The sequence below is a fragment of the Lampetra planeri genome, unplaced genomic scaffold (assembly GCF_965212315.1).
Source record: "Lampetra planeri unplaced genomic scaffold, kcLamPlan1.2.h2 scaffold_228, whole genome shotgun sequence".
NCBI lineage: Eukaryota > Metazoa > Chordata > Hyperoartia > Petromyzontiformes > Petromyzontidae > Lampetra > Lampetra planeri.
Window position 1 is genome coordinate 89,231 of NW_027615054.1, and position 22,968 is coordinate 112,198.

At 50.1% G+C, this 22,968-nt stretch overlaps 1 protein-coding gene and 1 long non-coding RNA gene across 2 annotated transcripts; both read left to right on the forward strand.

Annotated features, from left to right (window-relative positions):
* The first annotated feature begins 150 nt into the window (after window positions 1-150).
* Window positions 151-2,756, forward strand: LOC144740541 (uncharacterized). Its single transcript, XR_013589658.1, has 3 exons — window positions 151-233; window positions 822-889; window positions 2,431-2,756. It is a non-coding gene; the product is annotated as an uncharacterized LOC144740541 (long non-coding RNA).
* Window positions 2,757-10,558: 7,802 nt separating this feature from the next.
* Window positions 10,559-13,096, forward strand: LOC144740540 (uncharacterized). The gene is made up of 3 exons (XM_078623382.1): window positions 10,559-10,686; window positions 11,343-11,567; window positions 12,568-13,096. The coding sequence occupies exons 1-3, from the start codon at window positions 10,571-10,573 to the stop codon at window positions 13,094-13,096; spliced, it is 870 nt and encodes a 289-aa protein (XP_078479508.1). The 5' UTR covers window positions 10,559-10,570.
* Window positions 13,097-22,968: the final 9,872 nt, after the last annotated feature.

Consider the following 22,968-nt stretch of genomic DNA (forward strand, 5'->3'; position numbering starts at 1 on the left):
TGGTGGTGTTAGTAGTGGTCTGTTTTCGTGGAGGTATTAGTGGAGGGAGGGGGGCATCGGGGGGGGGAAGGTGCTGAGGGGGAGGAGCTCCGGACTGCTACGTCACGGAGGGCGTGGTTTCCTGGCCCCGCCCCCCACGTGCCTCTGGCAGTTTGGGCGAAAGGCGGCGATCGAGAGGCGCGGAGAGACGACATCGTCCAGCAGCTTAAGCCATCGGAGCGAGACTCGACGAGGTGAGGATTATGTGAGGGTGTGAGTCTGTGTCGTGGGTTCGCGGCGAGGGTGTGAGTCCGTGTCGTGGGTTCGCGGTGAGGGTGTGAGTCCGTGTTGATGTGGGTTCATGGCGAAGATGTCAGTGTTGATGATGTGGGTTCATGGTGAAGATGTGAGTCTGTGTTGGTGACGTGGATTCGTGCCGATTGTGGGTTATTGCTGATGATGTGGTTTCATGTTGAGTGTATGAGTCCGTATTGATGATACGAGTCCATGATATTTACGTAGGTTCATGGTCATGAAGTGAGTCCATGTTGTTTCTGTGGATTCGTGGTGATGTTCTGAGTCCGTGCTGATGATGTGAGTTCGTGTTGATGCGAGTCCGTATTGATGAGGCAAGCCCATGTTATTAATGTGGGTTTATGGTGATATATGTATGTATGTTGAACTTCTTTCGCACAGTACATAGCCAACCGTGCTGATCAGAGTCGGTGTTGATGATGTGAGTCCGTGCTGTGACCTGATTCGTGTTGTGACATGGGAACCAGTTACGTCACACACCCTCGACTCTGCGTGACCCTCTCCTCTCTCCCCCGCTCTCCACGCAGACCCGGACGACGCGAGGAACGACGTGAGCTCTGTACACAACGCTGCTCTGCAAGTCGCTGCCATGGAAGTAAGTGTGAGTCCCTCGACTCGCGCGGTGAAGTATGAGGTGAACGTGTGTTCTCCACTCTCCATCCATGTGCCTGTTGCCTAGCTGTCTACCTGGGTGTGCATCTGCTTCCCTACCCGTGTGTATGTGTGTTTCTATCAGAATGTATTTCTGAGATCCTGTCTGTGTACCTGCCTGTCTATGTATAAACATTTAGAGCAGTCTTATCTATCCACTGTTGGATGAAGGCCTCCCTCATCGAGCCACTGGCACCTCTCACAATCTAGCGATGGAATAATCTGGCCAGCGCATGCTCTGCATTCTATGATACTATTTCATAGCTCCATCTCGATGGCGGACGTTTTCTCAGATGCGTTCCTGCCACTCCGTTATTGGCTGTCACTTCGTTATTATTCTTAACGATCAACCAATCAACCATCACCATCCCCCTTCTGGCTGTGGCGTGTCCTGGCCCAGCCCCACTCAGTTTTCTTAACATTTTGAATGATCCCATTAACCTGTGTGTCTTCCAATCCACGTGTTTCTCTTTCTGTCTCAATGTAAATCCAGGTGTAGCATCTTGATATCAGACAAACATCCCAATGCTGAGATTTTACATCAGAATCTTTATTTAGACTGTAAGAATCCAATGACCTACGAAGCTTGTTTTCACAGATGTCCAGTATGGGAGGGTCAGCAAGTTACAACAGCAAACAATATAAAATAGGAGTGCAAAGTAGAAAAATGGAAAGCAAGTCAGTAACTTTCAATCAATAATTAATTATACAAGTCTTATTTATCAATATTGGGAAACCATATTCTTTAGGTCTTTCGGTAAAGTCACGTAGATAGGTTCAAATTAAAAATAAATTAACAAAAAATGACGACGTTTTAATCATAACACAAGCGATCGTCATCAGGAGGAAAACAGAGGGGGGAAACTGCTCAAACCAGACTGTTTTAAAGGTTTAAAATGGGTGTAGCCACGTACCATCGGCTCTGCGATCTTACAGTAACATGCTAATCTCTCACATTAACATAGCCACCTCAGCGTGCTCGCCGTGGAGGCCACTCTCCGATCTTACATTAACATGCTAATTTCTCATTAACATCACTAGCCCCGCCCACTTCGTGTATGACCCTTGGGCTTGCACCCATTTTGAACTTTTAAAGAAGTCTGCTTTTAGCAGGTTTCCCCCTCTGTTTTCTTCCTGATGACGATCGCTTGTGTTGTGATCGAAACGTCACGTTTTTTCTTTTAATATGAACCTATCTACGTGACTTTACGGAAAGACCGAAAGATTATGAATTCCTGCAGTCACGAAAGCTTTAAGTCAAGATTTAATATTGGGAAAGGCAGCAAAAACAACAACAAAGCAGTCCTCAGCCACACCAATATATCACATAGCCCATCAATAAACTTGCACATTAACTTTGAACTATCAGCAGGACCCTCCTGAATGTGGAGCCCAGATATCATCGGTGCTTGCTCAGTACTCACCTACTGCACTTAACTCAACACCTTGTTGAATCCTATGTGGGGAACCTTTGTCTTTGTGTAGATGAGCAACGCTGAAGGTGGAAGCAATGGCGGGTCTTGCGACACTGTGGTTACTGCCTCCATTCGGAGAAGATCACCCAAAGGTAATAATAGTCATGTGAGACGTAACAGTGGCCATGTTGCAGGGGTGATGTCATGTCGACTATGTTGCATGGATGATGTCAAGGTGGCCATGTTGCATGGGGGGATATGTATTTTTCTTCTGATTAGCAGCTGAATGACTGGTACAGTGAGAGTGATAATGTAGAGCCTAGCAGTCGCTCTTTTGGAAGCTAGAGTTTGGAGTTAACTAGAACTCCAATATTTACTTTGATCTCTTTTCTCACATGATGGTAACAATAATTGTTCAATCCTAGTCTGCCAGACTTTCTACAAACTGATGATTATCTGTGCACGGGCCTCAGTACTGTAACAACAAAAACACATCAATAGCCACATAAGCCAGTGTGGCATCACAACTTTACGTGGCAGGGTGTAAGCATAACGGCAACACTCGTGTCTCACAGCAGGAAGGTCCTGGGTTTGATTCCTGATTCGAGCACCTTCCTGTGTGTAGTTTCTATATTCTTCCCCAGTTCTGAAGAACGTGAGGGAGTGAGAGTGTGTGTGAGTGTGTGTGTGGGCATATGGGTATCCCAGTTTCATCCCATCGCTACAAAAATAACCACACAATGTATTGGCCAAAACATTCCAATCCTGAAATATTTACCTGACAAATTCCTCAACTTAGGATCACACATATCAGCACCAGCACTGCTCCCATTCTGCAAAAGATCTGCAGGAACCTCCTGAAAAGGAGTATTGAGACTGAGTGAGGCTGTCCTATATAAAACGCGCTTCGATGATAAAATATTACGTACAGTTCTTCTTCTAGGTTCTTTCGGTAAAGTCACGTAGAAGGGAAATAATAAAAATACAACATAATAAAATACAATTCTCACGACGTTTCAGGCACAACGCAAGCAGCCGTCCTCAGGTGAAGAACAGGTCTGTCGGAAAGACGCTGTCTTTTTATTATTTTATTATTTCCCTTCTACGTGACTTTACCGAAAGAACCAAGAAGATGAATCCCTGCAGTCACGAAAGCTTTAAATCGAAATCACTTACAGTTATTGTTTTTCTCATGTCCGCAGAAATCCTGGGTCTTATTGGCCCTCAACTAACTCGCCGAGAGAAGGCAGAACTTGCCGCCATGAAAGACATCTGGTACTATACGTTCCACAACGATTCCCGGGGCACCAATAACTATGGCTACGACGACGAAGAGCATAATTACATTCTGGTGAGACTCACAACAAAACACCTAATTGGGGTGGTCACATAACCCAGCAGTAGCAGGGTTCGTGGTTTATTGTTATTACACCTGAAGTAGCAACTAGGGCAGCTGCCCTGATTGCTACTTCAGGCCTCATTATCATCTTCATCATGCACAGCATCATCACACGCAGTATCTTCACACAGTATAATCACTCACTGCGTGATGACGTGCAGTGTCCTTGCACACAGCATTATCAGACAGCATGACAGAGCTCTCTCTCCTACCAACACACACACACAATGAAAATGTATCATGCTTCAGTTCGTCACAACTGTGAATCAGGTTATTAAATTGTACCCGCGACATTCCTGTCCAACCGAGCACTGAATTAACAGGGGGGGTGAATGAGTGTTGATGATGGAGTTGGTGCCCTCACCCCTGACCTCTGTTTGATTGTCGCTCAGGACCCACATGCGCACCTCAACTACCGTTATGAGGTGCTCAAGACAATTGTGGTGGGAGATCAAGGCCAGGTCATCGAGTGTCGTGACCACAAGACAAATAACATCGTGGTCGTGAAGATGTTGGTTACACCCTTAAGGTAAGACTCCACAGAGGCACCGTAATGAGGCCATGTGGAAGTGAAACTCGTGCCTCACAGCGAGAAGTGGGCCTGGGTTCGACTCCTGAATTGGGCGCCCTCCCGTGTAGAGTTAGTATGTTTGCCATCTCTTCTGCATTGGTTCCCTCCGCGTTCTCCAGTTTCTCGTGGCGAGATTTTAACTCCCTCGCCTGGTATGCAGGAGGTCGTGGGTTCAATAACACCTATATATTTGTAGTGATCTCCCCGTGGCAGCATGGATTTTCTTCGGGTCCTCCAGTTTTTTACTCTACATTTAGAAACATGCGTTTAGAGTATTTGGCTGCTATAACGTGATAAGCCACTTGGTGAAGCTATCATCTATGGCCATGTCGCCTCTAGAAAATAGCTATATAGGTCAGTGGGCCTTACCTAGTAAAATTTAAAATAGTTTTGTTTAATGGTTTCAGTTTCTTCCTCAAGCTTAAAAAACACATACAGTGTAACTGGTATTGGACCAAACATCCCAATACTGAAAAATCACCTCCACATGACTCAACTACTGTGATTATAAATAACATTGGCGCCAACTGTGCAACTACTGCAGACTCTGTCAGTGAAACATAGCGCCTTCCTGAGTTGTGCTCGCCTTGCAATATGAGACCCACATTCAGAGCCATGGCTCAGCTCTAGCTCAGCCTCGAACTCTCAGTCTTAGGCTTGAGTCACTTGGCTGCTATTAAATATGCTTGAGCAGCTCAGCCATAGCTCGGCACAGGCTCAGCTCCTACAAAATCCTGAGCATTCCTTGGACCACGCTCGGAGCTGGCTCAAGTTAATCACAGTCACACATCAGGGAATTACTCTATTCAGGCAGCACCCCAAACCCCCTTTTCTCCCTAGCTAATTTTATCCTCGTCCCAAACCTTTCTGGAACTTTCCATGGTTCTCTACCACCAATCCCTCTTAATTTGTTCAGTCTCTCCCAATTTAATCCCCTTATTTGCATTAAGTTTCCTCTGACGACCAATCTTTGCAGCGGCTTTTGGCTAGCCTTTGAACAAAGAGGGTCACTGCATCTCACGCTTTCAGATGCACTTCTGTGGCCGTCTGGAACGCTCTTCCTTCCGATATTAGAAAGTCACTGAAACTATGTACTTTTAAATCTAAATTGAAAACAAATTTCTTTAGAACTGCTGTTCGTCTTGAGTTTGTTGTCCTTCCCACGCATCTCCGATTACCATGGTTGGCTATGTACAGTGCAAATGAAGTTCAGCATACATATGTACAATCCTATTTGAATGGCTCTCTACCTTCAAGTCCGATTGTGTGCCATATGTCGGCCACTTTTCCCGTGATAGCTCCTCGGTAATGAAAGTGGAGCACTTCAAACTCACAAAGCCATTAGACCCAGTGAATGTATATGTATTTATTTATTTCCGAATAGGCGTTACTTCGGTGCATCCTTTACACAAGTCTAAGTGATTAACTTGTGGACTTCCTCTGTGTAGCTCCACGGATGAAATATTGGAGATGGGGCTCAAGAGGGCTATGGAACGTCAACGCAAGGACTATAACCAGGACTCCAATGTCGTCAAAGTCCTGGATGATTTCACGTTCAGAGGGCACTACTGCATCGTGCTAGAGCTGTTGAAGTAGGTACCACATGTTCCTCCATAGCGTGGTTACTTTTTACACTTGTGCCATCGACACATTGTAATACCGTGGCGCTGCCCTGTGTCTGCGAGGCTCAACCAGGACACACTCGTGGTTGCACTGGAGGCCCCTCCTCTTTTCTCTATCAACCCTTCCCCTGTTCACCTAGCCACACCCCATTCCATCAGCAGGGTGGTGACAGCGCAGTGGTGACGCTCATGCCTCTCGGCGAGAAGGGCCTTGGTTCGATTCTCAACTCGGGTGCTTTTCTGTGTTTAGTTTGTGTCTCCCCCCCTGTTCTGGAGAATATGAGTAAGGGAGCGGTAGTGTAACAATTAGCACGCTGCACTAGAAATCGAGTGACCCAGGTTCAATTTCCACTCACGGCCAACACCAGTGACAATTATCTGAACCGGTCCTGGGCCTTCCCTAGGTCTCAGCCTCAAATAAGTAGGGATGTGCAAGATGCACGCACCCTCCTCCCATTCCCCAGCTAAGACCAGGTCTACCCCAATCACTATCACTACCCCTATCACTTACCCTTTCTGCTAGGACCAGGCTGTCTCCAACCCCTATCAATATCATTATCTCTATCACTACCCCTACAGCTACAAGCAGGCGTACCACAACCCCTCCTTAACCTGTCGCATGTTGTCCTGTCACCATAACCACACCACCACTTTTTACAACCCCACTCTTTATCTAAACCACAATCATGGCATGTACAATTTTTACCAATGCTGGAATAAGGTGCAATATAAATCGATAGAATATACAAAATATAAGTGGGCAGATTTGCCATCTGATTTGGTTTATCAGCAAATAGACCTAAACCCAAACAGGATTAATGATGAATAATAATATCGGTCATGAACGTGCATGGACAATAGTATTATTGTCCTTATCAGAATGAGCATAGCATTGCAGGATGGTACTGACGCTACAAACGTCGTTGTTGTTGCTGCTGCCGCTGCCTCTCTCACAGGGAGAGTCTCCAGCAAGTGATTGAAGAAGCAGGGCTCCGGGGCTTGGACATGGCGTTAATTAAAGCATACACCAGGGAAATCCTCACATTCCTAAAGCATATGGAGTTAAAGGAGGCCGTCCACGCAGCCATCAGGCCAGTAAGTGAACATGGTGTTCAATGCGTCTTTGGAGAAGAGTCGTGTTGTACCTCACAAGGTTCATGTGTTAGGCCTGTGTCTATTTGGAAGGAGGCAGGGTCACAGTAAAACTGGTGAAGATGATCCGGTATAAATTATGACTTTGGTGAAGAGGCATGTCTCTATTGGGGACTCACCACAGAGAAAACTGGCCACATTGATCACGGCGTTGGCCAAAACTTGGGAGACATGAACCGGAGCTAAAACGACAATTTAAAAAAAATATACCTAATGCGTATTTTGACCTGTTGGTTGCCCGTCAGCTTCGATTTTGCGAATGGAAAACTATGAAAGGCAAATGCATGGTGGAAAGCATCACAGAATCCATGCACGTTGTCGATGATTTTTCGGGATTCATAAGCAGGCTCTCATACAGCTGTGCACTTCATTCAGCTCTACTGTTGGAGCAACGGTGATCAGTTGTCGATAGCACCATCCCCTTTTACTTCGACAATATCTCAGTTATTAACACACGTAAGCCACTCGCATCTCTCATCTTAACGAACTTGAAAGGGGCACCCCCAGTGATAGCTGTCAGAAAACAGCGATTGTCGCTGTGACTGACGCTTGGCAAGAGCGCGCCACCTCTTCTGATTCCCCTGTTTAATCTGTATTGTGGTACATGATCGATCCACTGCTGGTTGAATTCTATCAACATAACCTCTGTGTGTGAATCCCTTCTGCCTCTCTTCTAGAACAACATCATGGTCAAAGACACCGTGGCTGGCACCATTAGGGTCATGGATTTTAAGACCAGCTTTACTGTGGGAAGTCAATGTGAGTGACCTCATCTGTGTGTGCCCAGCCACCGCATCCCCAAGCAGCTTTTGATCAGCCAGATAGATAGGGCTAAACGGCATTGCACGGGCTAGAGAACATATTGACTGATGTGGTACAGAAGGATGTGGAGCTGATTGAACTGATTGAACTTGCCAATGACTGGTACCAGCAGTGTTAAGATCAGCCTCTATGGAGGAGGCTTGTGAGGGACCCTGCTGGGTAGTTGGAGGCAGTTTCCCTCACAGCATTGAGCGGAGCACCGGGCGGCTTAAATGTAATGAGGTGGCACAGTGGAGAACACAGTTGGTGCATCTGCCAGTTATCTCAGTCAACCCATGGCACCTGGGTCTGTTCGGTGACCACCTACCAGTGGGCCTTCGACACTTCACGTCTTACAAGTACACCTAGCATGGCACAAGCACCATGTTGACGTCACCACCACTTCGTGGTGAATGGCAGTTGTTGTAAATGTGCATACCTATGTCTGTCTGTGTATGTGTTTGAGTGTCTGCGTGTGTCTGTTGTGGATGGGGTCTATATCTGTCTTTGTGTGAGTGTCTGTGTGTGGGCATCTGTGTGTGAGCATCTGTGTGTGTGTATCTATGTGACTGCATGTGTGATGACGATGCTGTTAAAGGCTAAGCGAGCACAGTGCATGTATTTTTTGTTGTTGTGATTGTGCAGCCAGACACGGTGATGCCCTGCCATACATAGCTCCGGAGATGTTGCTGGGCTATGATTTAACCTGCACTGCCGACATTTGGTCACTGGGCTGCATGGTAGCAGAGATGGCCACTGGAAAGCAATTATTCCAGCCCAACAACGAAGACGATTTTCTTCTGTCCTGCATGGAGGTATTTCGCACAATGTCCGCTCGTGGGTTAGGGGGGCCGTATGGTGATTTGGCGAATTATAGCTGTGTGTGCTGTGTGCGTGTTTACACGTGCGTGTGTGTGTACATGTGTATCTTGAACATGTGTGTACACGGTAGTGTAGCGGTTAACACGGTGCGCTACGAACCTGGAGACCCAAGTTCTATTCTGGCTCTCAGCCAACACGTGACGATTATCTGAACCGGTCGTGGGCCTCCCCTAGATCGACTCAGACTCCAATGAGTACCTGGTGCAGTGTAAACATCACCACTATGGAGAAAAAGGCGGCCAGGAGTGGTGTTGGCCACCCACCCCCCTCGTGTGGCGTGTCAGCCTTCAGAGGTGCTCCTCGCTAACATCACTTGCCCCATGTCTGTTTAGGTTATAGCGGGGATCTTTGTCTTGTACATGTGTGTACACGTGTTTGTCTTGTCTATGTGTGTGACCAAAAGTATGTTAAAGCTATATGGGGGATATTTGTCTTTGCCTTTGTGTATAGAATGTGTGGTGCAGTAGTTAGTGCACCGCGCTGTGCTACAAACCCCAGCAGAGAACCCGAGTTTGATTCCCACTCATGGCCACTGCCACCACCAGCACTGGTAGCAGCAATTGATCCTCATGGTGGTACACCAGGGTACCAAATAATACAAAATGGCCGAGGCAATTAAATATTTTATTTCTGGGACACTTTTTTTTCCAGGGGTGTACTTAACTCCGCGACTGGGGTACCAATCAATGCGAAATCAGTGCTACTCCGCGATGTCGAAACACCAAATATTAGCATTAAAAAATCCGTTTTCGAAAAATTAAACTTTTAAGAGTGCATTGTGTACAGCTCGTTGAGATGAGTCAATTACCGCATCGCCGACCATCACCAGACTAAAAATGACTGCATCACGGACATTATGCGAGAGCCGGGGAACTATGGTACCCTGGGGTACCGCCCTGAGGTTCAATGATCAGAACTGGTCCCGAGGCCTCTCCTAGATCAACTCCGCTTCAAATAAGTACCTAGTTTGGTGTGTGACGTACCTGGGGCGATATGATCAACCATGCCCTCGTGTGCCACAGTTCCAGCCTCAATACATGCTGCTACTTGCTTACAGCACTTGCCCCAACAGTCTACTGAGGCTTTATGATTGACCTCTGTCTTTGTCTGAACCGTGTGCAGAGGCTGGGTGTGCCCCCAAGAAACTTCATACATGCCGCTCCTTACGGATTGATATACTTTGGTAAGTTAAAAGGGGTTGCTTGGGGCTGTTATTGCGTAATTCCAACGGAGTGATGTTTTTTTTTCTGAGTAGAAGGGTTGGTAGGTGGATGGGTAGATGGATGGGTAGGCGTGTGCGTGGGTGTGAGGGAGTGGCGGGGATAAGTTGCAAAACAACACCCTACCGCAAAGGTGGTGCCGGTCGGTAACGCTGTGGTAAGCAATGCCAAGGGAGGGAAGGTCAATTTCAACATGCAATTCCCCTCATGGGGCTTGTAGCCACCACTGAGACCAATGGGTGCGAGAGGCTGGTGACCCCTCCACCTTAAATTTAATTACCACAGCCAGTCATCTCAATCAGTCAACCCATGGTACCGGAGTCTGTCCCATGACCTCCTGCCAGTGAGCTTTTGACACTTCAGGTGGCCTTAAAGTGCACATAGCCTGGTACAAGCGCCATGGTGATGTCACTGCCACTTAGTGGCAAATGGCGGTTATTGTTGTTGAGTAGGCCGTGGGGGGATGGTTAGGTGAGTGGGTTGGCGAGTGGGTGGGTGGATAGGTGGGTGAGTGGGTGGGTGATGTGGTTTGTAACTATGTATATCTCTCTCTTCCGCTGTGCATGGCCCCTGCAGGTGGTTGGAAGAAACCATACAGCCTACCGAGGAGCTTCCCACTACACTCTGTGCTCAAGAGCCAGGACACGGAGTTTGTGGACTTTATCAGCCGCTGCCTCCAGTAAGAACTGCCTCCTCTCCCTCTTCCCCCTGCTGCCCCCCACGAGGATTCCCCATCACTCAATCTCCTCCAAATTATTGGTGATCACTCTCCATCGATCACCAGCTCCACCCTCTCATTCTTACTCATCTCCTGGGCCCAGAGTTGGTGGACTGTGTCCATTGTTGCCTACAGTAGATACAGTAAGACAACCTCCCGCCTGCCCATTCCCCTCTCCCACGCCTCCCCACAAGGATTCTCAAAACAGTCACTCTCCTTCAAGTAATCGTTAGAGACACCCATAGGCCCCCATTTTTTTCTTCGTCTGATCCGAAAGTCCAAAATTTGAATCACAAAATTCTACATGTGGAGAATGTGGTACGTCTGGGTCACGTCGTCACCGCTGAGCCATATCACAAGAGATGGAGCTGATGTGGTACAGGAGGATGTGGAACTGAGTGAACCTGCCGATGACCTGTACCAGCAGTGTCAAGATCGGTGTCTGTGGAGGCCCATGAAAGATGGGCAGTGGCAGGCTAAGTGCATTTTTAGGCTACTGGGCAGTGGAGTACTCCCCGCTGCTGGTGAAAATTCCTGGACCTCGTGGAAGAAGGGAAGAAACGTAAATCCTTGAAACGTGCCTCTCACCACGTGTGCCCCCGCGTGCCTCTCAACAGATGGGATCCAAATCTTCGGATGACTCCCACTCAGGCGCTCGCACACAGTTGGCTTCAGGGCATGGCCGAGGTCCATGATCAAGGGGCAGCCACGGCCACAACCAGCACCACCATTACCACCGCTACCACCACCGCTGCTAGCAGTGTGCAGGGCCTGATAGCGCTGAGATCCAGAGAAGAGGGCTCCGGAGAATACGATGCAAAGTCTGGAGCCGCTGAGCCACGGTAAGCAACTCTGCATGTGTCCTGTGTATGTGTTTATTATTTTTTATCATTATTACTATGCTTGTTTATCCAGAATGAACATCATTGAGTCTCAAGACAAAATATTCAAGAGGGCCCTGCCAAGTTTTGTTCACAGTAGGGAACAAAGTTGCTGTGTATGATCCCAATTGAGTGCTTTAGAGGTCGATTTTGATCCAAGACCAGTGGTATTGTATTTGTGGGTTCAGTTTCGGGGAAGAAGCTGCTGAACCCAGAGGAAACCCATGCAGAACGGGGGGAGAACACAAGTGCATTCCAGCCTACCCCACGTGTACATTCATCTGTAGACCGATTTATTTTCCATAATTGGTTTGTGGGTGAGCCCACATAACCATGCGGCCAAATCTTCACCATCTAACCCTTCATTCACCGTAAAATGCGTTGAGGTGCGAGATGTGATATGTAAGTGCCTCATTGCGTTGTAAAGCACTCTGAGATGCCATCGAAGTCAAGATGGGCAGCTTTATCTAACACAAATCACCATCAGATATTTTTACAACAATCGTGCATGGGTGATGCGGCCCAGCGGCAGCACTCTTGATGGTTATTACTGCCATGACAGGATGTCAATACATGATGTACCCTCTCCTTTGCAGTGGATGTTGAAGATCTCCCCTAAGTTCGTTCAAAACGAGTAGGCCATTGTGTGCCAGGGGTCATATTTGCCCCAATTAGAATATATCATGAAAACAAAAAGAAATCATGACAAATGACTTAGTTGTATTTACATAGCAACGCTGCCTGCTACTGTGACACTACAGCAGACTGTATGAGACACAGTGGCACATTCCTTCATGATAATCTTGTCCCATCAGAATGACAGCTCTGACATGAAACGTACTCAATTTTTTTCATTGTTATTAAGCTCGGTTTAATCTGCCACACCAACGGGAGATGGGGAGGTGACTGCAATCTCTGTCATAGCAAAAGGTGGAGTCGTGTCGTGCGTGTGTCTTCACAGAGTGAAACCGGTGCAGCCCACCTCACTTGCCCAGACCTCTGAAGAGGAAACAGAGGTTGTGGTGGAAAATGAGGGAGACCAAAAGACTGAGGTGGAGGAGGAAGAGAAAACGGAGGAACAGGATCAGGAGACAGAGGAGGAGACAGAGGAGGAGATGGATACGGGGGCAAATATGGTGGAGGAAGAGAAGATGGTGGTGGAGGAGATGATGGTGCAGGAGGTTGAGAAGTTAGAGAATGAGGTGACAGACGTGGAGGAGGAAGAGGAGACGGAGGAGACGGAGGAGACGGCGGAGGAGCCGGAGGAGGAGGAGCCGGAGGAGGAGAAGCCGGAGGAGACGGAGGAGCCGGATAAGGGGGGAAATATGGTAGTGGAGGAGATGATGGTGCAGGTGTTTGAGAAGTTGGAGGAGGAAAAGGAGATGAAGGAAATGAATAAGAAGCGAGGGTGCATGGCTCGTGTGGGGAGAGCAATACGCTCACTCCTCCGCCGCGTGCTACTGTGTGGTGGCCGGTCCACCCCACAGTAGGGGTGGTAGTGGTGGTGGTCGTACATTTGTGTAAACCACGAATGCTATCACCACACCACCCACCCTCCCCCCGTGATACACATTTTTAGTCTATTAGTGTAAATATTTTTAGTCTATTTCTGTATATATTTTGTCTATTGCTGTACATATTTCCTAGGATACAATGCATTTAATAAACCGTCCTAATTTATTCACATTTTTGTTCAGAGTTACATTATTGCTTTACTTGTGGTGTGGTCAATGGATATTGTTCGGTGGATCAAACCGAAACAAGGTTTTATTCGAAAATCTGTGGCTGCTGATTCTCTGGCTGGCTGGAGACTGCAAACTCACCCCGAGTGGCGATGTTTATTACACACAGCAACAGGTACTCATTTGAGGCAGAGTCGACGTAGGGGAGGCCCTGGACTGGTTCAGATGATCGTCACTGGTGTTGGCCGTGAGCGAGAATCGAACTTGTGTCCACGGGTTTGTAGCGCGGCGTGTTGACCGCGACTCTACCGCTCCCTACACATACATAAACGACCATGACAGCCAACATAACCACCTTCATCACAAATATAACCACAAAAACATAACATAGCCATCACAACTTTGACCACAACAACCACCAACAACAATCACAAGTATAACCACAACCATAACCACAAAAACCATAACATAACCACCAGAGCTATAACTACAACCACCACGACCTCAACTATAACAACTATATCCATGACCACCGCAACCACCATGTACACAACTATTGCCACAAAAAATATAACCCCCACAACTATAATATCCACCACCTACACAACCACACTTAACCATAACCAAAAGCACTATAACCAACATAACCACCTAAACCACAACTAAAACCTCAACCACCACAACCATAACAAGCAACAAAACCACCACAACAACCACATTGATCCTGCTACTCCCACACCACCGACACAACCACTGTGTCAAGGCTTTATGTCCCTGTGTGTCCCCGTGTGTCTCCGCGTGTCACTGTGTGGGTGAGTCGATGGGTGAGAGTGGTGAGTTGGTGGGTGGGTGGGTGTGTGGGCGATGGAATGGAACCTGCACCTCTGCCGCACGTGGTGGGGTAAAGGGTGGGTACGCTCACCTTGCTCCAACACGTGTAGATCAGCGTGGAAGAATAGACCAAATACCCTACTTAGCGGCCTCTAGTGGAGGCCCATTCCGCCAGCAGGCGATTGGCCTCCACAATAAATCATTCCGTGCAGAGATGAAGCAAAGTCTCCTTGACTCATCCCATCAGCCGTACGGCCGTCTGGGAGTGCCTCATCAGCAGCAGCAGAGCCGGGCTCTGCTTGAACCGATGCCGCGAGCCCAGCAGCTGTTTAGAAGCTTGCGGCTGTGGACCGCCTTTGTCTCTCCCCCACCACTGCTGAGGTGTCCACACCATGCGAGGTTCTCACCTTCAGGCTGAGTCGACCCTGAGGAGGCCCAGACAGCGAACCGTTTCACAAGTTGGCGCCACTCGCCCCGGCGGAAGCGGAAGTAGAAGCGGGGGAGGGGGTATGGGGGGAGGGGGTATGGGGGGAGGGGGCTGGAGGGGGGAGGAGTTGAGAGATAGTGACGTCATGTAGGGCGTGGTTTCCTGGCCCCGCCCCCACTTGCCTCTGGCAGTTTGTGCGAAAGGCGGCGGTAGAGAGGTGCGGAGAGCAGCAGCAGCCGCGAGTGGAGATCAGCTGAGGAGTGGATCCCCGCTGTGGGTTAGTGGTGGTGTGTTCGTGGTGGTGGTGTGTCCGTGGTGGTGTGTTCGTGGTGGTGTGGTCGTGGGGTTGTTGTTAGTACTGGTGTTCGTGGTGTTGTTGTTAGTGGTGGGGTTGTTAGTAGTGGTGGGGTTGTTATTGGTGGTGGGGTTGTTAGTGGTGGTGTTAGTGGTGGTGTTAGTAGTGGTCTGTTTTCGTGGAGGTATTAGTGGAGGGAGGGGGGCATCGGGGGGGGGAAGGTGCTGAGGGGGAGGAGCTCCGGACTGCTACGTCACGGAGGGCGTGGTTTCCTGGCCCCGCCCCCCACGTGCCTCTGGCAGTTTGGGCGAAAGGCGGCGATCGAGAGGCGCGGAGAGACGACACCGTCCAGCAGCTTAAGCCATCGGAGCGAGACTCGACGAGGTGAGGATTATGTGAGGGTGTGAGTCTGTGTCGTGGGTTCGCGGTGAGGGTGTCAGTCTGTGTTGATGTGGGTTCATGGTGAAGATGTGAGTCTGTGTTGGTGACGTGGATTCGTGCCGATTGTGGGTTATTGCTAATGATGTGGTTTCATGTTGAGTGTATGAGTCCGTATTGATGATACGAGTCCATGATATTTACGTAGGTTCATGGTCATGAAGTGAGTCCATGTTGTTTCTGTGGATTCGTGGTGATGTTCTGAGTCCGTGCTGATGATGTGAGTTCGTGTTGATGTGAGTCCGTATTGATGAGGCAAGCCCATGTTATTCATGTGGGTTTATGGTGATATATGTATGTATGTTGAACTTCTTTCGCACAGTACATAGCCAACCGTGCTGATCAGAGTCGGTGTTGATGATGTGAGTCCGTGCTGTGACCTGATTCGTGTTGTGACATGGGAACCAGTTACGTCACACACCCTCGACTCTGCGTGACCCTCTCCTCTCTCCCCCGCTCTCCACGCAGACCCGGACGACGCGAGGAACGACGTGAGCTCTGTACACAACGCTGCTCTGCAAGTCGCTGCCATGGAAGTAAGTGTGGGTCCCTCGACTCGCGCGGTGAAGTATGAGGTGAACGTGTGTTCTCCACTCTCCATCCATGTGCCTGTTGCCTAGCTGTCTACCTGGGTGTGCATCTGCTTGCCTACCCGTGTGTATGTGTGTGTTTCTATCAGAATGCATTTCTGAGATCCTGTCTGTGTACCTGCCTGTCTATGTATAAACATTTAGAGCAGTCTTATCTATCCACTGTTGGATGAAGGCCTCCCTCATCGAGCCACTGGCACCTCTCACAATCTAGCGATGGAATAATCTGGCCAGCGCATGCTCTGCATTCTATGATACTATTTCATAGCTCCATCTCGATGGCGGACGTTTTCTCAGATGCGTTCCTGCCACTCCGTTATTGGCTGTCACTTCGTTATTATTCTTAACGATCAACCAATCAACCATCACCACCCCCCTTCTGGCCGTGGCATGTCCTGGCCCAGCCCCACTCAGTTTTGTTAACATTTTGAATGATCCCATTAACCTGTGTGTCTTCCAATCCACGTGTTCCTCTTTCTGTCTCAATGTAAATCCAGGTGTAGCATCTTGATATCAGACAAACATCCCAATGCTGAGATTTGACATCAGAATCAGAATCTTTATTTAGACTGTAAGAATCCAATGACCTACGGAGCTTGTTTTCACAGATGTCCAGTATGGGAGGGTCAGCAAGTTACAACAGCAAACAATATAAAATAGGAGTGCAAAGTAGAAAAATGGAAAGCAAGTCAGTAACTTTCAATCAATAATTAATTATACAAGTCTTATTTATCAATATTGGGAAACCATATTCTTTAGGTCTTTCGGTAAAGTCACGTAGATAGGTTCAAATTAAAAATAAATTAACAAAAAATGACGACGTTTTAATCATAACACAAGCGATCGTCATCAGGAGGAAAACAGAGGGGGAAAACTGCTCAAAGCAGACTGTTTTAAAGGTTTAAAATGGGTGTAGCCACGTACCGTCGGCTCTGCGATCTTACATTCACATGCTAATCTCTCACATTAACATAGCCACCTCAGCATGCTCGCCGTGGAGGCCACTCTCCGATCTTACATTAACATGCTAATTTCTCATATTAACATCACTAGCCCCGCCCACTTCGTTTATGACCCTTGGGCTTGCACCCATTTTGAACTTTTAAAGAAGTCTGCTTTTAGCAGCTTTCCCCCTCTGTTTTCTTCCTGATGACGATCGCTTGTGTTGTGATCGAAACGTCACGTTTTTTCTTTTAATTTGAACCTATCTACATGACTTAACGGAAAGACCCAAAGATTATGAATTCCTGCAGTCACGAAAGCTTTAAGTCAAGATTTAATATTGGGAAAGGCAGCAAAAACAACAACAAAGCAGTCCTCAGCCACACCAATATATCACATAGCCCATCAATAAACTTGCACATTAACTTTGAACTATCAGCAGGACCCTCCTGAATGTGGAGCCCAGATATCATCGGTGCTTGCTCAGTACTCACCTACTGCACTTAACTCAACACCTTGTTGAATCCTATGTGGGGAACCTTTGTCTTTGTGTAGATGAGCAACGCTGAAGGTGGAAGCAATGGCGGGTCTTGCGACACTGGTTACTGCCTCCATCCGGGGAAGATCACCCAAAGGTAATAATAGTCATGTGAGACGTAACAGTGGCCATGTTGCAGGGGTGATGTCATGTCGACTATGTTGCATGGATGATGTCAAGGTGGCCATGTTGCATGGGGGGATATGTATTTTTCTTCTGATTAGCAGCTGAATGACTGGTACAGTGAGAGTGATAATGTAGAGCCTAGCAGTCGCTCTTTTGGAAGCTAGAGTTTGGAGTTAACTAGAACTCCAATATTTACTTTGATCTCTTTTCTCACATGATGGTAACAATAATTGTTCAATCCTAGTCTGCCAGACTTTCTACAAACTGATGATTATCTGTGCACGGGCCTCAGTACTGTAACAACAAAAACACATCAATAGCCACATAAGCCAGTGTGGCATCACAACTTTACGTGGCAGGGTGTAAGCATAACGGCAACACTCGTGTCTCACAGCAGGAAGGTCCTGGGTTTGATTCCTGATTCGAGCACCTTCCTGTGTGTAGTTTCTATATTCTTCCCCAGTTCTGAAGAACGTGAGGGAGTGAGAGTGTGTGTGAGTGTGTGTGTGGGCATATGGGTATCCCAGTTTCATCCCATCGCTACAAAAATAACCACACAATGTATTGGCCAAAACATTCCAATCCTGAAATATTTACCTGACAAATTCCTCAACTTAGGATCACACATATCAGCACCAGCACTGCTCCCATTCTGCAAAAGATCTGCAGGAACCTCCTGAAAATGAGTCTTGAGACTGAGTGAGGCTGTCCTATATAAAACGCGCTTCGATGATAAAATATTACGTACAGTTCTTCTTGGTTCTTTCGGTAAAGTCACGTAGAAGGGAAATAAGAAAAATACAACATAATAAAATACAATTCTCACGACGTTTCGGCCACAACGCAAGCAGCCGTCCTCAGGTGAAGAACAGGTCTGTCGGAAAGACGCTGAGTGGGTGGGTGGGTGAGTGAGTGAGTGAGTGGGTGAGTGAGTGAGTGAGTGGGTGAGTGAGTGGGTGAGTGAGTGGGTGGGTGAGTGAGTGAGTGGGTGGGTGAGTGGGTAAGTGAGTGGGTGAGTGAGTGGGTGAGTGGGTGGGTGGGTGAGTGAGTGGGTGGGTGAGTGAGTGAGTGGGTGAGTGGGTGAGTGAGTGGGTGGGTGGGTGGGTGAGTGAGTGGGTGGGTGAGTGGGTGAGTGAAAGAGTGGGTGAGTGAGTGGGTGAGTGAGTGAGTGAGTGAGTGAGTGGGTGAGTGGGTGAGTGGGTGGGTGGGCGTGTGAGTGAGTGGGTGAGTGGGTGAGTGAGTGGGTGAGTGGGTGAGTGAGTGGGTGAGTGATTAATTGATTGAGTGGGTGATTGAGTGGGTGATTGAGTGGGTGAGTGAGTGAGTGAGTGGGTGAGTGATTGATTGAGTGGGTGAGTGGGTGAGTGAGTGAGTGGGTGAGTGAGTGGATGGGTGAGTGGATGGGTGAGTGGGTGAGTGGGTGGGTGAGTGGGTGGGTGGGTGGGTGAGTGAGTGGGTGGGTGGGTGGGTGGGTGCTTGAGTGAGTGAGTGAGTGGGTGGGTGGGTGGGTGAGTGGGTGGGTGTGTGAGTGAGTGGGTGAGTGAGTGGGTGAGTGATTGATTGATTGAGTGGGTGATTGAGTAGGTGATTGAGTGGGTGAGTGAGGGAGTGAGTGGGTGAGTGATTGATTGAGTGGGTGAGTGAGTGGGTGAGTGAGTGGGTGAGTGAGTGGGTGAGTGAGTGGGTGGGTGGGTGGGTGGGTGGGTGGGTGAGTGGGTGGGTGGGTGAGTGAGCGGGTGGGTGGGTGGGCGAGTGGGTGGGTGGGTGAGTGGGTGGTTGAGTGGGTGGGTCGGTGTGTGAGTGAGTGGGTGAGTGGGTGAGTGAGTGGGTGAGTGATTGCTTGAGTGGGTGATTGAGTGGGTGATTGAGTGGGTGAGTGAGTGAGTGGGTGAGTGATTGATTGAGTGGGTGAGTGGGTGAGTGAGTGAGTGAGTGGTTGAGTGGGTGGGTGGGCGAGTGAGTGGGTGGGTGGGTGAATGGGTGGGTGGGTAAGTGAGTGAGTGAGTGGGTGGGTGGGTGGGTGGGTGGGTGGGTGAGTGAGTGGGTGAGTTAGTGGGTGGGTGAGTGGGTGGGTGAGTGAGTGGGTGAGTGGGTGGGTGGGTGAGTGGGTGGGTGAGTGGGTGGGTGGGTGAATGGGTGGGTGAGTGGGTGGTTGAGTGAGTGAGTGAGTGGGTGAGTGAGTGAGTGAATGAGTGGGTGGGTGAGTAGGTGAGTGAGTGAGTGGGTGAGTGAGTGAGTGGGTGGGTGAGTGAGTGGGTGGGTGGGTGGGTGAGTGGGTGGGTGAGTGAGTGAGTGGGTGAGTGAGTGGGTAAGTGGGTGGGTGAGTGGGTGGGTGAGTGGGTGGGTGGGTGAATGGGTGGGTGAGTGGTTGGTTGAGTGAGTGAGTGGGTGAGTGAGTGAGTGAATGAGTGGGTGGGTGAGTGGGTGAGTGAGTGGGTGGGTGAGTGAGTGGGTGGGTGGGTGGGTGGGTGGGTGAGTGGGTGGGTGAGTGAGTGAGTGGGTGAGTGAGTGGGTGAGTGAGTGGGTGAGTGAGTGAGTGGGTGGGTGAGTGGGTGGGTGGGTGAGTGGGTGGGTGAGTGGGTGAGTGAGTGGGTGAGTGATTGATTGAGTGAGTGGGTGGGTGAGTGGGTGAGTGAGTGGGTGAGTGAGTGAGTGGGTGAGTGAGTGAATGAGTGGGTGGGTGAGTGAGTGAGTGGGTGGGTGACTGGGTGAGTGAGTGGGTGAGTGAGTGGGTGAGTGAGTGGGTGAGTGGGTGGGTGAGTGGGTGGGTGAGTGGGTGGGTGAGTGGGTGGGTGAGTGGGTGGGTGAGTGGGTGGGTGGGTGAGTGAGTGGGTGAGTGAGTGGGCGAGTGAGTGGGTGAGTGAGTGGGTGAGCGAGTGAGTGTGTGAGTGGGTGGGTGAGTGGGTGAGTGAGTGAGTGGGTGAGTGAGTTGGTGGGTGACTGGGTGAGTGAGTGGGTGAGTGAGTGGGTGATTGGGTGGGTGAGTGGGTGGGTGAGTGGGTGAGTGAGTGGGTGAGTGAGTGAGTGAGTAGGTGAGTGATTGGGTGGGTGAGTGGGTGAGTGGGTAAGTGGGTGGGTGAGTGGGTGGGTGGGTGAGTGGGTGAGTGAGTGAGTGAATGAGTGGGTGGGTGAGTGAGTGAGTGAGTGAATGAGTGGGTGAGTGAGTGGGTGAGTGAGTGAGTGGGTGGGTGGGTGAGTGGGTGCGTGAATGAGTGGGTGAGTGAGTGGGTGAGTGAGTGAGTGGGTGGGTGGGTGAGTGGGTGCGTGGGTGAGTGGGTGGGTGAGTGGGTGGGTGGGTGATTGATTGAGTGAGTGAGTGAGTGAGTGGGTGAGTGAGTTGGTGGGTGAGTGAGTGAGTGGGTGAGTGAGTGAGTGAGTGAGTGAATGAATGGGTGGGTGAGTTAGTGAGTGAGTGAGTGACTGGGTGAGTGAGTGGGTGAGTGAGTGGGTGAGTGAGTGAGTGGGTGAGTGGGTGGGTGAGTGGGTGAGTGGGTGGGTGGGTGGGTGGGTGAGTGGGTGGGTGGGTGAGTGGGTGGGTGGGTGAGTGGGTGGGTGAGTGGGTGAGTGGGTGCGTGAGTGGGTGAGTGGGTGAGTGGGTGAGTGAGTGGGTGAGTGAGTGGGTGAGTGAGTGAGTGGGTGTGTGAGTGGGTGGGTGAGTGGGTGAGTGAGTGAGTGGGTGAGTGAGTTGGTGGGTGACTGGGTGAGTGAGTGGGTGAGTGAGTGGGTGATTGGGTGGGTGAGTGGGTGGGTGAGTGGGTGAGTGAGTGGGTGAGTGAGTGAGTGAGTGGGTGAGTGATTGGGTGGGTGAGTGGGTGAATGGGTAAGTGGGTGGGTGAGTGCGTGGGTGAGTGGGGTGAGTGAGTGGGTGAGTGAGTGAGTGAGTGAATGAGTGGGTGGGTGAGTGAGTGAGTGAGTGAATGAGTGGGTGAGTGAGTGGGTGAGTGAGTGAGTGGGTGAGTGGGTGGGTGAGTTGGTGGGTGAGTGGGTGGGTGAGTGAGTGGGTGAGTGAGTGAGTGGGTGGGTGAGTTGGTGGGTGAGTGGGTGAGTGAGTGAGTGGATGAGTGGGTGAGTGAGTGGGTGAGTGAGTGGGTGAGTGAGTGAGGGAGTGGGTGGGTGAGTGGGTGGGTGAGTGGGTGAGTGAGTGGGTGAGTGGGTGAGTGAGTGGGTGAGTGAGTGGGTGAGTGAGTGGGTGAGTGAGTGGGTGGGTGAGTGGGTGGGTGAGTGGGTGGGTGAGTGAGTGGGTGAGTGGGTGAGTGAGTGGGTGAGTGGGTGGGTGAGTTGGTGGGTGAGTGGGTGGGTGAGTGAGTGGGTGAGTGAGTGAGTCGGTGGGTGAGTTGGTGGGTGAGTGGGTGAGTGAGTGAGTGGGTGAGTGAGTGGGTGAGTGAGTGAGGGAGTGCGTGAGTGAGTGGGTGGGTGAGTGGGTGGGTGAGTGGGTGAGTGGGTGAGTGGGTGAGTGAGTGGGTGAGTGAGTGGGTGAGTGAGTGGGTGAGTGAGTGGGTGAGTGAGTGGGTGAGTGAGTGGGTGGGTGAGTGGGTGGGTGAGTGGGTGAGTGAGTGAGTGGGTAAGTGGGTGGGTGAGTGAGTGGGTGAGTGAGTGGGTGAGTGAGTGGGTGAGTGAGTGGGTGAGTGAGTGGGTGAGTGAGTGGGTGAGTGGGTGGGTGAGTGGGTGGGTGAGTGGGTGGGTGAGTGAGTGGGTGAGTGAGTGAGTGAGTGGGTGAGTGGGTGAGTAAGTGAGTGGGTGAGTGGGTGGGTGAGTGGGTGGGTGAGTGGGTGAGTGGGTGAGTGAGTGAGTGGGTGAGTGAGTGGGTGAGTGAGTGAGTGGGGTGGGTGAGTTTGTGGGTGAGTGAGTGGGTGAGTGAGTGAGTGGGTGGGTGAGTTGGTGGGTGAGTTGGTGGGTGAGTGAGTGAGTGGATGAGTGGGTGAGTGAGTGGGTGAGTGAGTGGGTGGGTGAGTGGGTTGGGTGACTGGGTGAGTGAGTGGGTGAGTGAGTGAGTGGGTCAGTGGGTGGGTGAGTGGGTGAGTGAGTGAGTGGGTGAGTGAGTTGGTGGGTGACTGGGTGAGTGAGTGGGTGAGTGAGTGGGTGATTGGGTGGGTGAGTGGGTGGGTGGGTGAGTGGGTGAGTGAGTGAGTGAGTGAGTGGGTGGGTGAGTTGGTGGGTGAGTGGGTGAGTGAGTGAGTGGATGAGTGGGTGAGTGAGTGGGTGAGTGAGTGGGTGAGTGAGTGAGGGAGTGGGTGGGTGAGTGGGTGGGTGAGTGGGTGAGTGAGTGGGTGAGTGGGTGAGTGGGTGAGTGAGTGGGTGGGTGAGTGGGTGGGTGAGTGGGTGGGTGAGTGGGTGGGTGAGTGAGTGGGTGAGTGGGTGAGTGAGTGGGTGAGTGGGTGGGTGAGTTGGTGGGTGAGTGGGTGGGTGAGTGAGTGGGTGAGTGAGTGAGTCGGTGGGTGAGTTGGTGGGTGAGTGGGTGAGTGAGTGAGTGGGTGAGTGAGTGGGTGAGTGAGT